Source organism: Lathyrus oleraceus, chromosome 1, assembly GCF_024323335.1.
Source record: "Lathyrus oleraceus cultivar Zhongwan6 chromosome 1, CAAS_Psat_ZW6_1.0, whole genome shotgun sequence".
NCBI lineage: Eukaryota > Viridiplantae > Streptophyta > Magnoliopsida > Fabales > Fabaceae > Lathyrus > Lathyrus oleraceus.
Genome location: NC_066579.1, coordinates 419,832,718 through 419,845,216, shown reverse-complemented (window position 1 = coordinate 419,845,216; position 12,499 = coordinate 419,832,718). Strand labels below are relative to the sequence as shown.

At 36.5% G+C, this 12,499-nt stretch overlaps 1 protein-coding gene across 1 annotated transcript; it reads right to left on the bottom strand.

The window, feature by feature from the left end:
* Positions 1-8,697: 8,697 nt before the first annotated feature.
* On the bottom strand, positions 8,698-10,293 carry LOC127113336 (protein IQ-DOMAIN 14-like). Its single transcript, XM_051046470.1, has 2 exons — positions 9,280-10,293; positions 8,698-9,147 (listed from the first exon to the last, which is right to left on the bottom strand). The coding sequence occupies exons 1-2, from the start codon at positions 10,291-10,293 to the stop codon at positions 8,698-8,700; spliced, it is 1,464 nt and encodes a 487-aa protein (XP_050902427.1).
* Between the last annotated feature and the right edge of the window lie 2,206 nt (positions 10,294-12,499).

Here is a 12,499-nt window from a genome sequence, read left to right as displayed (position 1 = left end):
ATGGTCTGAAAATATTTGCAAATAAAACCTCAGTTCCTTGAAGCTATTTTTCGTGTGATGAATGTTATGATGCACATGAATGCATGAATGCAACAATCACAAATAAGGGATCACACACAAGGCAAACAAATAAAGGTCAAGGGATGAATCAAGTCATCGTCAAGATCAATCATCCATTTTGGTGGATTATGGTTTTCACCTTATCAACACCCAAGTTCCATTGATATTGACAAGACTTGATTGGATCAACCAAGAATCAAAGAGTTTGTTACGAGTCACGAGCATGAAGTCAGGTTAAGAACCATCCCAAAGGAGTGTACTAAGGATAAAAACCTGTAGATCATGTTCTAAAAAGTTCCCAGAGTCTTAATTCCATCTATCAGATATTATGGGTTAGGATGACTGACTCATCAACCTATAATATTATCAAGAGAAACTCGTCTGGGTGTAGTATCGCGTAACAACTGTTATCAAGTCTACACTTGAACAGTCTCCGCACTATGTCCTAAATAGGCCAAGTTGGGTTAAATGTTCTAGGATCCTCAGCTTCTCGGGCCCCAAATTAGAGAAAGTAATGCCTAACCACAAATAACTTGTGTGACATCAATAACTCTAGAAAGGGTCTCCACTGAGTAGATGGGTCTTAAGCCAACTTGTTAAGGACTACTCCACACAAGTCGAACATGACTATACATCCTCCTATCTTAATTGCACTCAAGTTTGGGTTAGAACTTATCTCACCACTTAGAGATCACCAAGCACAACAAGCAGATTATATCACACAAACATCAAATATACAATTATATACACATAAAATAGGCTAAACCCACTGAGGACTACACCCCAACAGAGTCGCCACTTAATTTCTGTAGTGGTAAATTCATGACCATTAAGCTATGGATAAACTTAACGTCAATAAAACCAGAGTCGCCACCGCACTTTTATTGTTTCCAAAGGAAAATGGAAAAGTACGAACAAAACCCAAAGATAAGAAGTTTTCAAATCAAAACTAACAAAATGCCAGAGATTACAGGTAAGGGGGTTGGTTACACAGAGGGAAGGTGTGAGCACCCAAAGTGTCCTAGGTACTCATAGGGAGCCCTTTTTTATGTGTGTATGGATTTTGGTATAAAATGATATTTGCAATTAAAAATAGAGTGTAGGGATGAGAAAAGAATTCATTAATCATATTTTTGTGTTTGACAAGACCTTCAGACTTGTGCCTACGTACCAACATAAAAATGAGGGATCAAAACCTCGTAGTTCGTGGTATCAATTTCAAAATGAGTGAATTTCTTTTAATCGAAATTTAAATTTTAAGAGAGGCACAAAGGTCCAAAAGAGTTTGAATGAGTGTTAGTTCTTTTTTTCTTTTGAAATTTTAAGTCAATATGGTTAAGTTTATTTACAAGTTTGATTTGAGAAAAGATTTTAAAAAAATGGAATGACATAAGGCCAAAGTTTCTAATTTGCAATAAAGTCTAAGTTTAGAAATCGCAAGCAAAGAACATTTTGAAAAGGGGGAGAGATTTGAAATTTAAGAAATGGGAGGAGATGGAGAGACTAATCCTAAGCAAAAATTTAAGAGTTAAGAGTTGAAAAGATCTGACCAATGGGATGCAATCCAATAGACAAGAATGTCATATAGAAACCCACTTTTTCTCTGGACTTTAAATCAAGCAATATCAATAAGCAAGTAGCAAAATAAAGAGCAAGGCATCAAATAAAGATAACCATATCCAAGCTAGCAATTTCATAGTCTTCTTCATAATCTTCCCATGTATCAGAAGACATACTCCTTGAATGGCTCAGAACAAGGCATTAGACACAGGTTCAAAGTAACATTTGCATCAAGACCATGTAGCAAATAAACTTAAGTGGATCCTAATACTTGCATCGGATGAAAGCTCAATCACAATAGCTTGGTTTCAGAAATGTTGGCATTGGCCAAGTCCTTTTGCATAGGGAATGTTGCCTAATTCCAAGTCCAAAGCTCAGATCAAATCCAATAGTCCACACAATTTTTTTTTAGGGTTTTTGTTGTTTATTAGGTATTTTAAGGTCCTAAGGCCACAAATACAAACAAGATACACAAACAAATATGTACAATCACAATGTATGGCTCAAGTGAGCGAAGTGAAAATGGCATAAACATAAACAAGTTAAATGATATGTAAAAATGGAAAATGGAATGGTAAATAACTTGAATTTAAATTGGATAAAGTAAATGACTTGAAATTTAAAGCAATAATAATAAAAGTTAGTCAAATGTTAGTTGATTAGATGTTAGTGAAGTTTTACTTTTCAATTAATTAAGTCATTCTTTGGAGAACACTCAACCCTTTATTCACAAGAATGGATCCTTGAACCAAGACATCTTCTAAAGGAAGGAAAGAAGACCAAGTTTCCATGCAATACCCAAAAATGGGGGAGACTTACAATCTAACTTACTAGAATGTTATGCCTTTGGGTCAAAATTTAGCGCTATGTTAAGCAATCGTAATTGGACTTATGTAGAAGTCACAACTATCTGAGGTCGGGAAATAGAAATTTTGGTGTTAATGCATGTTAGAGATATGTTATAATGAACCATACTCCTAAAACATTCCACACACAAAATGAAAACGATCAAAGGATGGACCTAATCTTATTCATAATTGTATTGGTTCATCTAACATGAAGTTATTGATGAACCAATTAGCCTTAGGATATTGAGACTTCATTGGTCAATGAAAGGGATGGGATAGAATGGGATTGAAGATGAAGAGGGAGGGAAGATGAGATAAACACAAATTGGTCATGGGAGGAATTTCATCAAATTAAAATCATTCGTTCATTTTGGGAGATGAAATGTACATTTCATCAATCCCCTAAATCCAATGATTTTAATCCAACAAAAGTTAAATCAATATTGACCAAGGCTCAAACACATAGTCAAACTTCACAAGTCAACAAAAATGGCTCAACACAATTTCTACACAATTAATCAATTAAAAATCAAATTAAAATGCATTTAAATAAAATTATGTTTTATCAAAAACCTAAAACCTCTTCAAAACACCAAATAAATGGCCAAGAGATTTATCCTAGGTCAAACAAGGTCAAAGGACCTTAGACAAAAAATTTCATTATTTTTGAAAAGTCAGAAGTATTTTTAAACAATTAAAAATTTACACAAAACAATTAATTGATGAAAAATATCAAAATTAATCCAAAAAATAATTTTAATTCAGAAAATGAAAGAGGAAAATATTTGAATTTTTTTGGTGAAAGTCCCATATTTTTTGGATTAAAAATGAAATTGATATGAGTTAATTAAAAATAATGGATTAAATGAAATAATCAGAAATTCAAAAAAAGGAGAGCCATCTGATCTCCCTCATTAATTGAGGTGGCAGATCAGATGGTTGGAAACGCGCGCTCCACATGTTCTCAAGTCAATGTATGTACACACATGGTAATCAGAAGCAACACATGAGATTAAAACAATTCAAATAGATCAGATGGCCTGGATCGATCAAGCGCACCACCGGAGCCCTAGCTCCGGTCATCTTCTCCGGCGAGGACCATCGGACTGGTCCAACTCAAACCTCATGAAAAATGAAAAATGAGTACACTAATTTGAAGGAAAAATGCACAGGAGCACGAATCTGGCCTCAATTTTGTCCAATTCCAAGTATATAAAAAGATACAGGGATTTGATTTTTGAGGATCATGAACTGAGTTGCTTCGATTTGACCTCAAAGCAACTCAATATTCTTGCCTACATTGATAGGACTTCATACAACCAAAAATCAACAAGAATAGTGAAGAATTGAGGGAGAATCGAAGAGATGAAAATTCTGAAAAATCACCTTCAATGAAGCTTCAGATTGGCACGATCTTGCTTTCAATTATGCTTGGCCTTGCTTCATATGCTTGATGGAAGTGAAATGGATCAAAGAAAGGGATGGACTCTTGGAGTTTCAATCTCAAAACAGTTGGAGATTTTGAATTTCCCCTTTGCATGTTTGCATGGGTGTGTGCTTGGCCCATAAGATGAAGTGATCTGATCCATAATTGAATGTACGCCATGCTGAAATCATGTTAGAAGTCCATGCAAATGTGTGTGAAAAATGGAAGTTGAAATTATCCAAATGGTCCTTTAAATTACACCCATGTGCAAGTCCTTCATACTTTTGCCAAATGAGGTGATCTTGAACTTTTTGGAAAGGTGAGATCAAGGGGAACATCTTTAATGTTGAACGCTTTTTCATTTGAAGCTTGGATCATGATGAACTTTGAGGTGGAAGTTTGGGAAATCAAACATATTTGAAAATTTTCTAAGTCCCAAGTCAAATGTTCACTTCTTCCACCTTGAATAACTTTTTCTATGGACTTCAAATGAGAAAAATTCCTTCATCAAAGTTTATATATTTCAAACATATTAAATTTGATCACAAATTTGACCTCATTTGGATTTGGCATCAAGGAGTTATGAATTTTAGAAGTTGAGGAAAATCACATGTTCAATGGTATTGTCCCAAAATGACCTATAATGTTTCCTCTTGGCACATGTATTTGAAAGTTGAATTTGCACTAACTCCAAACATCAAAGTTTAAGTAGACATCTTAAGTTTAATCATAAAATTTGAATGACTTACATCTCATAAAAAATGAGCAAGTTATGGTCTTGGGAAGTTGACCTTCAAACTAGGGTTTAAACAAAATGACATATAATCTTTCACCATGAAAAATGACTTTCCAAGAAACACTAGCTCTTGACTTCAACATTAAAGTTGTTTGGAATGTCATTTTGAGTAACCTTTCTCTTGGAATAATTTTCATATGACAAAAATTGTAGGAGATAGGGTCTAGGGAACCCCAGTTTTGACCAGTTGAATTTCTCTGATCAACCACCATGAACCAACTTGATAGCTTGATATTCTCTTGACTTTTGGGACTCATGGAGGATCATATATGCATAAGATGATGTAATGTGAAGTATAACTTGAAATATTTGATCAATTGTTGAAGAAACTTGTTGAAAAAGTCACATAAGATACCCAGATGAATTAGGGTTTCCAAGGCAAACCAACTCCAAACTCTTGATAAATTCTTGTTCAAAATAACATGTGAACATCATGGGGATCCATATATGATGCTTAGATCCAATGTAAATCAATTATTGATTGTGCTCCTTGCATTGAGGGTCTTAAACCCTAGATATGAGCTTGATAGAGCATAGGTGAACACACACACTACCTACAAAAGCAACAAACTATACATTGACATATTTTTGGTATTTTGGTTAGTAAAAATAATGAAAAATAAAGTATGATACAATCAAAAGTTCCTGGTGACCTCTCCCAATGAAACCCAATGAATGAGGGGTAAGGAGGATGCCAAGGTGTGATCCCAATGCCAGTGCATATGATGATATAGCATGAGGGATCTTAGGCTCAAAATTGGGGTCTTACGCTCGCCATGTGAGAGGATAGTGGGAGACATGGTTTTGTGACCGTTGGGACGTGGTCAAACCATGACACCTCATGGCGCCCTCCTTGGCCAACGCCATGTGGGACGACATGTGTGTATTTTTCACTTAAAATCCTCGATTTTTGCTCTTTTCGTTCCATTTCTTTGCAGGAGGCTTATTAGGGCACTATTACTTGAAAATGAAACAAAACACAAGCATAATACAAGAAATTGACAAATAAAATACAATAAACATGTGCAATCCGAGCCAAATATGCAGTGTGTTTTATTGTTATCAAATTCTCCCACACTTAAACCTTTGCTTGTCCTCAAGCCAAAACTCTTATAAGTATAAAAGATAAATAGCAACACATAAGTATTAAATCTGGGTTATAGACTTTAGTTCGATCAATGATGCTTTGATAGGTACTAACTCGTGAACCAAAGACATCGTAATAACACTTTCTGTGGATTGCGGTCATAAGTTTCTTATCTATACAAACAAATCCATATCATGATATTATATTCATGCCTACTTTACTCATCCCTTTCTTACTCCTTTTTCATTCAGGTGCAGTCACATTAAGCCCGTTATCTTACACTCGTATGGTGAGAAAACCTGATGGTAATCCCCATCCATGATTGTATCAATATTAACTATTCTCTGTAGTTTAACCACATATACACAAGAATACTCTAAAAAGATTCACTACCATTAGGATAAATAACCGGGTGAGGGTTACCCAACTTAGAAGGTGAAATACTTTTTTTCGAATTCTTTGCTTTCAAATTATATCTTTTTTTTCTTTCTTTTTCTCCTTTTTCGCGGGATCGTACCTATTTGCATCAGTTTGTCACTTAGCGGTGACTAAGATGGTGCAAATAATTAAGGGTGATATTTTAAGGCCAAAACATAATAAGTATCTGGATAAGTCCTTATAGTCAAGAAACTTACAGTGTTAAGACGATATCTATTTTTCAAAAGTTTTCCCAAGTCTATGCAACGAATGATCCTAAACTTGTCCAACAACCCAAATTTTCAAAATAAAAGTTGTTTTCTTTATTAAAAAATTTGTTATGGCTCAAGAAATGGGAAAAATAGACAAACTACACAAATGACTCGTCAAGCACATGTAATTGTTGAAAACAAACTATAAATAGACTAAAAGTATATAAAAAAACTAAACTAGAAAGCGATAAAAAATGGAAAACATAAAGGAAACTAAAAAAACAGTAAATATCCCCTCCCACACTTAAATTGGGCATTGTCCTCAATGTTTCGATAAAAGTTGAAGATGATAAAGGTAGAACCTGGACCATGCTACTGCTGACCGCTAGTACCCTCTCATCCCTGTCCTGATCGTCAAGGGTGATGACTCCTACTACAGCATCGGTCACTCTGTGATAGCTCAAGCCACTCGACCCTTGCTGCTAGTGAGGCGTTAGACTCTTGAAGTGTGCGAAGGTTCCCAAGTATCGAACCTTGAGTTGACTCTACTAGCCTGAGTTGGTTGCCAAGGTAGGCTTCCTGACATTGTTGTTGAGAAGTGATGGTGAGCTGAGATTGCAGCATAGATTCCATGGATCGCTTATGTTGTTGTTGCGACTCACGCATGAATTCCATCATGTCCTATTGTTGCTCATACATGGTATAGAACAGGCCATCACGTTCTTCTTCGCGAGCCTGTTGTACTCTCCACATATCCTCAGTAATGTATAAGCCAGTAGGTGTACCTGCGGAAGGGTTAATGCATACTTAAGCGCCAAATGATTTTCCACATCATGACCTACACTACTGGAATGAAATTCACACCGAGCATTTAAAGGTTGAGAAAAACAAGAAAGGGGGTTTCAATTGTTTTGGAAATAAAAACTTTTTAAGAAATCAGACACACACAGAATAAAAAGGGAAATGACACAGAATTTTATACTGGTTCGCTTGAAATTCAAAGCTACTCCAGTCCACCCGGCCAAGGTGATTTCTCCTTCAAAAAGGACTTAATCCACTAATCTTGAAAGATTACACAACCAATCGTCTAAGAGAATAATCCCTTAGCCCTCTCAAGTATTCAAACTGCACAAAGTCACTTGAGGAAGTATTTTAAGCAAAAGTATGAATTGTAATGTAATGTGCTTCTAACAAACAAGCAAGAATTACATAATTATAAGAACAATAGCTTTTCACGTAAGAGCAGTAGCTCGTGAAAGATAAGAAAGAATGATTGAGAGTTTTCATATTCTTGTGTGTCTCAGGTGTCTCTTCTTGTGAAGTATTCAGTCCTTTATATAGGCATTGAGAATGACCATTGGAGTGATGACAGGATCTTGGTCATTGAAGAATGTTTATTTTCATTACTCTCCTTGTTTCTTTCTAAAATAGTTTTGCGCGCCTCATTATTTCCTTCTAGAAATAATTTCTTTCCAAAACCAGATTTCTTTTCGGTTACGTGTTTTGAACTGGCGAATCTATATCAGAGTCTTGATAAAACAGAGTTTGACTTCAGAGGTTGATTATATCTGACCGCGTCAGAGTTTCTCTATGCTCTATCCTTCTTCAGATTTAGAGTCTGGATTCAGTATTCTTTACCAGAGTTTCTGACTTCTTTCTGTTGTGCTAGTAACTGCGTTGATCAAAGTCAGAACCTTCTGGACGCGTTTTCTCTGAGTAGCATCTGATAGTTGAATTATGTATCTGATGTGTTGATCTATCTGATTGTTTGATCAGAGTCCTGCACACTTAAGAAAAATTTCGTTAGAGTACCATTTTTGTTTCATCCTTTGTTATCATCAAAATCTTAGAGATGCATTGTAGGACCAACTTTGTTCTTACAATCTCCCCCTTTTTGATGATGACAAAACAATACAGAGAAGAGGTGGAACAGTACAAAAATATTTTAGATCAAATAGAAAGGGGAACTCTCCTTGAGTTAGATCCTTGGATTAATCAGAAGTTCTTACCGGACCTTCCTTGGTTTAGTGCTTTAGCTACTTTCCTGCATATCTTAAGTAATTAATTTAGTAATAATTTTTAATGATGTTTGCAGTGCTTTGAGAAGATTTAGTTATGTTTCCATCAGGGTTGTTTTAGTTCTCCCCCTTTTTGTCAGAATAAAAAAGACATAGCAAAAAGATGATATTAATAAAGAGAGCAGTTACAGATAATCAACACATAAGGTAGATAGCAGAAAGCAAAAATAAAACGTCAAAACAGAGAAAGCAACAAGCAAATAGCCTAGGTGCCTAAGGGTTTGGAGGCGGAGGCATCCGTTGGAGCAGCTGGGACAACATGTTCTGAATGTTGATGTTGATAGAATCCTGTTGATCCAGCCTGACCCGAACTACCTGTTGTTCTTTCTGCAGTTCCTCTAGAGTCTTCAAGACTAAAGGGACCAACCCAGAGTTGGAGTGCTCCCCCTGAGTTAGTGCATTAGTGTTGGCTTTAGCAGTTGCTTCTTCAGCAATACGAGTTACTTCTTCAGCGTTGGCTTTAGCTTTTGCCTCAGCCGCAATATCAGCAGCATCAGCGGTAACCTTGGCTTCAGCTTCTCTGATTCGATGTAGTTCTTTTTGGCATGCTTTCTCTTCGGCTTCCTTCCTTGCCCGTTCCTTAGCTTCTCTGGCTAATCGCTCTTGAAGTCTAATACCAGCGTCTCTAATAAAGTCATTGCGAACTTGTTCAGAGAGGCCTTTCTGTTTGAAGGCTTCAGAGGTCATCCAACTTATTACTCTGCTACAGTGGATCCTTACAGCATAGGGATCATCACTGATGCCAAAATTGATGGTCAGAGACTTGACCTTCTCGACTGAAGACTCTGCAAAAACCTGTATTGCTTCTTCAAGGGTAAGAAAGGTAGTTTCTGGTTCAGTGGAAGAGGCTAGGGAGGGTGGAGAGGGTGAGTTTGGGGCACTGAGATTGAGTGTGGGAGTGATGGAGGTAGCAGAAGTGATGGGTGGTGGAATGTCAGAGGGTGACTGTGTTGTTTGTTCAAGTTCTAGGTGTGGTTCAGATGATGGGTTGGTTAGTTGTGGTTCATAGTGGATTGGTTGTTGTGCAGGTGGTGGTGTTTGTTCAGATGTGGTGGGATTTAGATGTTCAGGAGGTGGGGAAGTGACTTCTGGTTCAGGTTCAGAGTGTGATGGCTGTTGAGAGGCCAGAACACGGGCTTGTAGTTGACCCAGAGTGGGGGATTGTGTGTTAGATGGTTTGGTGTCGGAGGAGAGTTCGTAGTATGGTGGGGATTGTGGAGATGGTGATGATGATGATGAAGAGGTTTCATTCAGCATTTGTGCTTCTGAAACGGGTAGTGTGGTGGTAGCAAGGTTAAATTTAAGTGAGGGTGGGTTAGACGTTCTAGTGGTTGAGGGAGGAGTGTCAGGGGTGGTGCATATAGGGGTGGTTTGGGGAAGAGAATAAGCAAGAGGTTTTATTTTAACAGAGTGAGAGAGATGTACAGACTTACTTGGAGCGCCAGCCAGAGGGACTAGAGGTCTTGACCTAGAGGATTTTCCCAGCCTTGCTTTTTTCTCCTTCTTGGACTTATCAGAGGGCTCTCGCATCCTCTTCATGAAGTTATGTGGATGCTCAGGAAGCCAGTCCACTATGAAGTCAGAGATGTTCACCCCTTGATTGGAAAGGTCCTGTAGATAGTAGGCCACTACCTCTGGAGGGTCAATCTTGGAGAACAGGTAGAGTCTGTTGGGAATCTCCCTCTGATCCCTGAATGCTTCCCAGGAGGTATCAAGTGTTGGTTTGGCTCTGACTTGATTAATGATTCCCATTCTCTTCAGGTTCCGAGCATTCAGCGGTCTTCCAGTGTCAATGGTGACATCTTCCATGAGTCTGAGCTGAATCAGGTGATCCATTAGGCCACTTCAATCAATACATCTGATATGAGTCTCCCCATAGGGATGTAGTTCCTTGTCTTCATGTTGTTTCTGGTGTCTTTGACTGAGTCTCTGAGGTACTTGAAGAGAAGTGCAGGTAGACATAGTTTCAGACCCTTGTGAATGCAGTACAAGATACACTTCTGATCTGTGTTGATGTAGTCAGAAGAGTTTGAAGCAGGGCGATGATGAATGGTGCCTAAGATGATCTTCAACCAGACCCGGAGGTTCTAATGTAGCTTCTTGTTCTTGGATTGCTTGCCTTCAGCACTCTGTTGGAAGATGGTAGGGTTGATTTCCTGGGACAAGTATTTTGCCCTAGGGTTTATGTTGTAGATGTGTCTTTCTCCTATCTTCTCCATGTTCAGAAGGGAGGCAATGGATTTCTCAGTGATGATTATCTTGACTCCCAAAACATAGGAGACAATGTAGTGATCATTTGAGTCTGCGAAACGCCAGAACTCCTTCACCAGATTTGTGTACACAGGACCATAGAGGCGTTGAAAGTAGGTTTCCCACCCTTGCATTCTCAATTCTTTAGTAAGGTCTACGCCATTTCTCTTCATGTTTTTGAAATCAACTAACGTTTCACAGAGAACTTCAAGCTTCTCAAAGGGAGTTGCTAGATGGATGTGGGGCTCACCATCGAGGATATGGGGTTCCCTGTAGATTGGGGTTGAGACGATGCCGGTGGTTGCTGTAGTTTGTTGACTTGAAAAAGGTGTTTGGTCCATTGAGTTCATTTTTTGGGAGAAGTTGTAAACGAATTGATGCTGAGAATCCATGAAGAACAGTTGAAGATGATGTTGAAGGATTGAAGGGCTTGATGAAAATTGCAAAAATCTTTGAAGGAGATGAAGAACTGAGAGAAGGAGGGTTTTGTGAGGTCGTGAGTGTAAAGTGTGCTAGTGGAGTATGTGAAATGAATTTATACATAATAGGATGCATGCAAAACTGTCGCGGCGGGATTTTTCACGAGATTAAGTATTGATTGAACTTAACCCGTTTGAAAAATATTTTAAATGCAAGAGTCGCCACCGTCTTTTATTTTATCCAAAAAGAGGAAGGGAAAAATAACGATAAATCCCTTTAGAGTTACGGGTTCGGGGGTTGGTTATGCAAAGGGAAGGTATTAGCACCCTCTACATCTGTGGTACTCCACAGGAACCTTTTTGCTTATGTTTATGTGAATGCTTTGCTTTTTTCGCTTTGATCGTTTGATTGGGGAGATGAGAAAAGAACTTGATTTTATTGTTTTTGGACTCGATAAAGTCGTAGACTTCATGCCTACGTATCTCCAAGGCGCAATGGAGAAATCAGAATCCACGTAGTTCTCCCAAAAGAAAAGGGGAAAGTCTGTTTTGTTGATTTTAGATTTGAACGAGCCTAGACCCTAAAGAAATAAATAAATGGGCTCATTACAGGAAAGCCCAAGAGTAAGCTTATGAGTGTGTGAAAAGGGTTTCTTAAACGGCGACCGTTGGAATCGCATCGGGTTTCTCTTTTTGGATTTTTCGATTTTTTAACATAAAACGTGAACAATACGATTAAACACACAATACAGAAAATAAAAAATGCGAGAAAGTAAATTATTACAACACAGTTAGCTATGAATAGTTAGTATTACGAATAGTTAGTGGAGTTAATCGAGCTGAAACTGAAACGAAACGATTAGTAACAACATAAACAAATATAAAAAACAATATAAACATTTACTTTAGACAAAATAAACATTTGATATAGATAAACATTTAATTAAAATAAACATTTAAACAAATAATTAATTTAACTAACATTTAAATAAAACATATATGCAAAATAATAATAAAAGATAAACAATATTTAGTAAACAAAAGTGATATATATATATATATATATATATATATATATATATATATATAATATATATATATATATATATATATATATATATATATATATATATATATATATATATATATTTTAGACAATAAATATATAGTAGACAAAATAATATATATGTACATTTAGACAAATAATATATAATAGACAGAAATAATATATATATATATATATATATTATTTTTGTCTATTATATCTATCTAAATAAATAATATATATATATATATATATATATATATATATATATATATATATATATATATATATATATATATAT

Bases quoted from the DNA above. Each gene is read 5' to 3' on its own strand.
- LOC127113336 (XM_051046470.1), bottom strand. From the start codon at position 10,293: ATGGAAGATGTCACCATTGACACTGGAAGACCGCTGAATGCTCGGAAC. The intron at 9,148-9,279 runs GTTTTTGCAGAG...GCCTTCAAACAG, and splicing joins CCCTTGAAGAAGCAATACAG to AAAGGCCTCTCTGAACAAGT.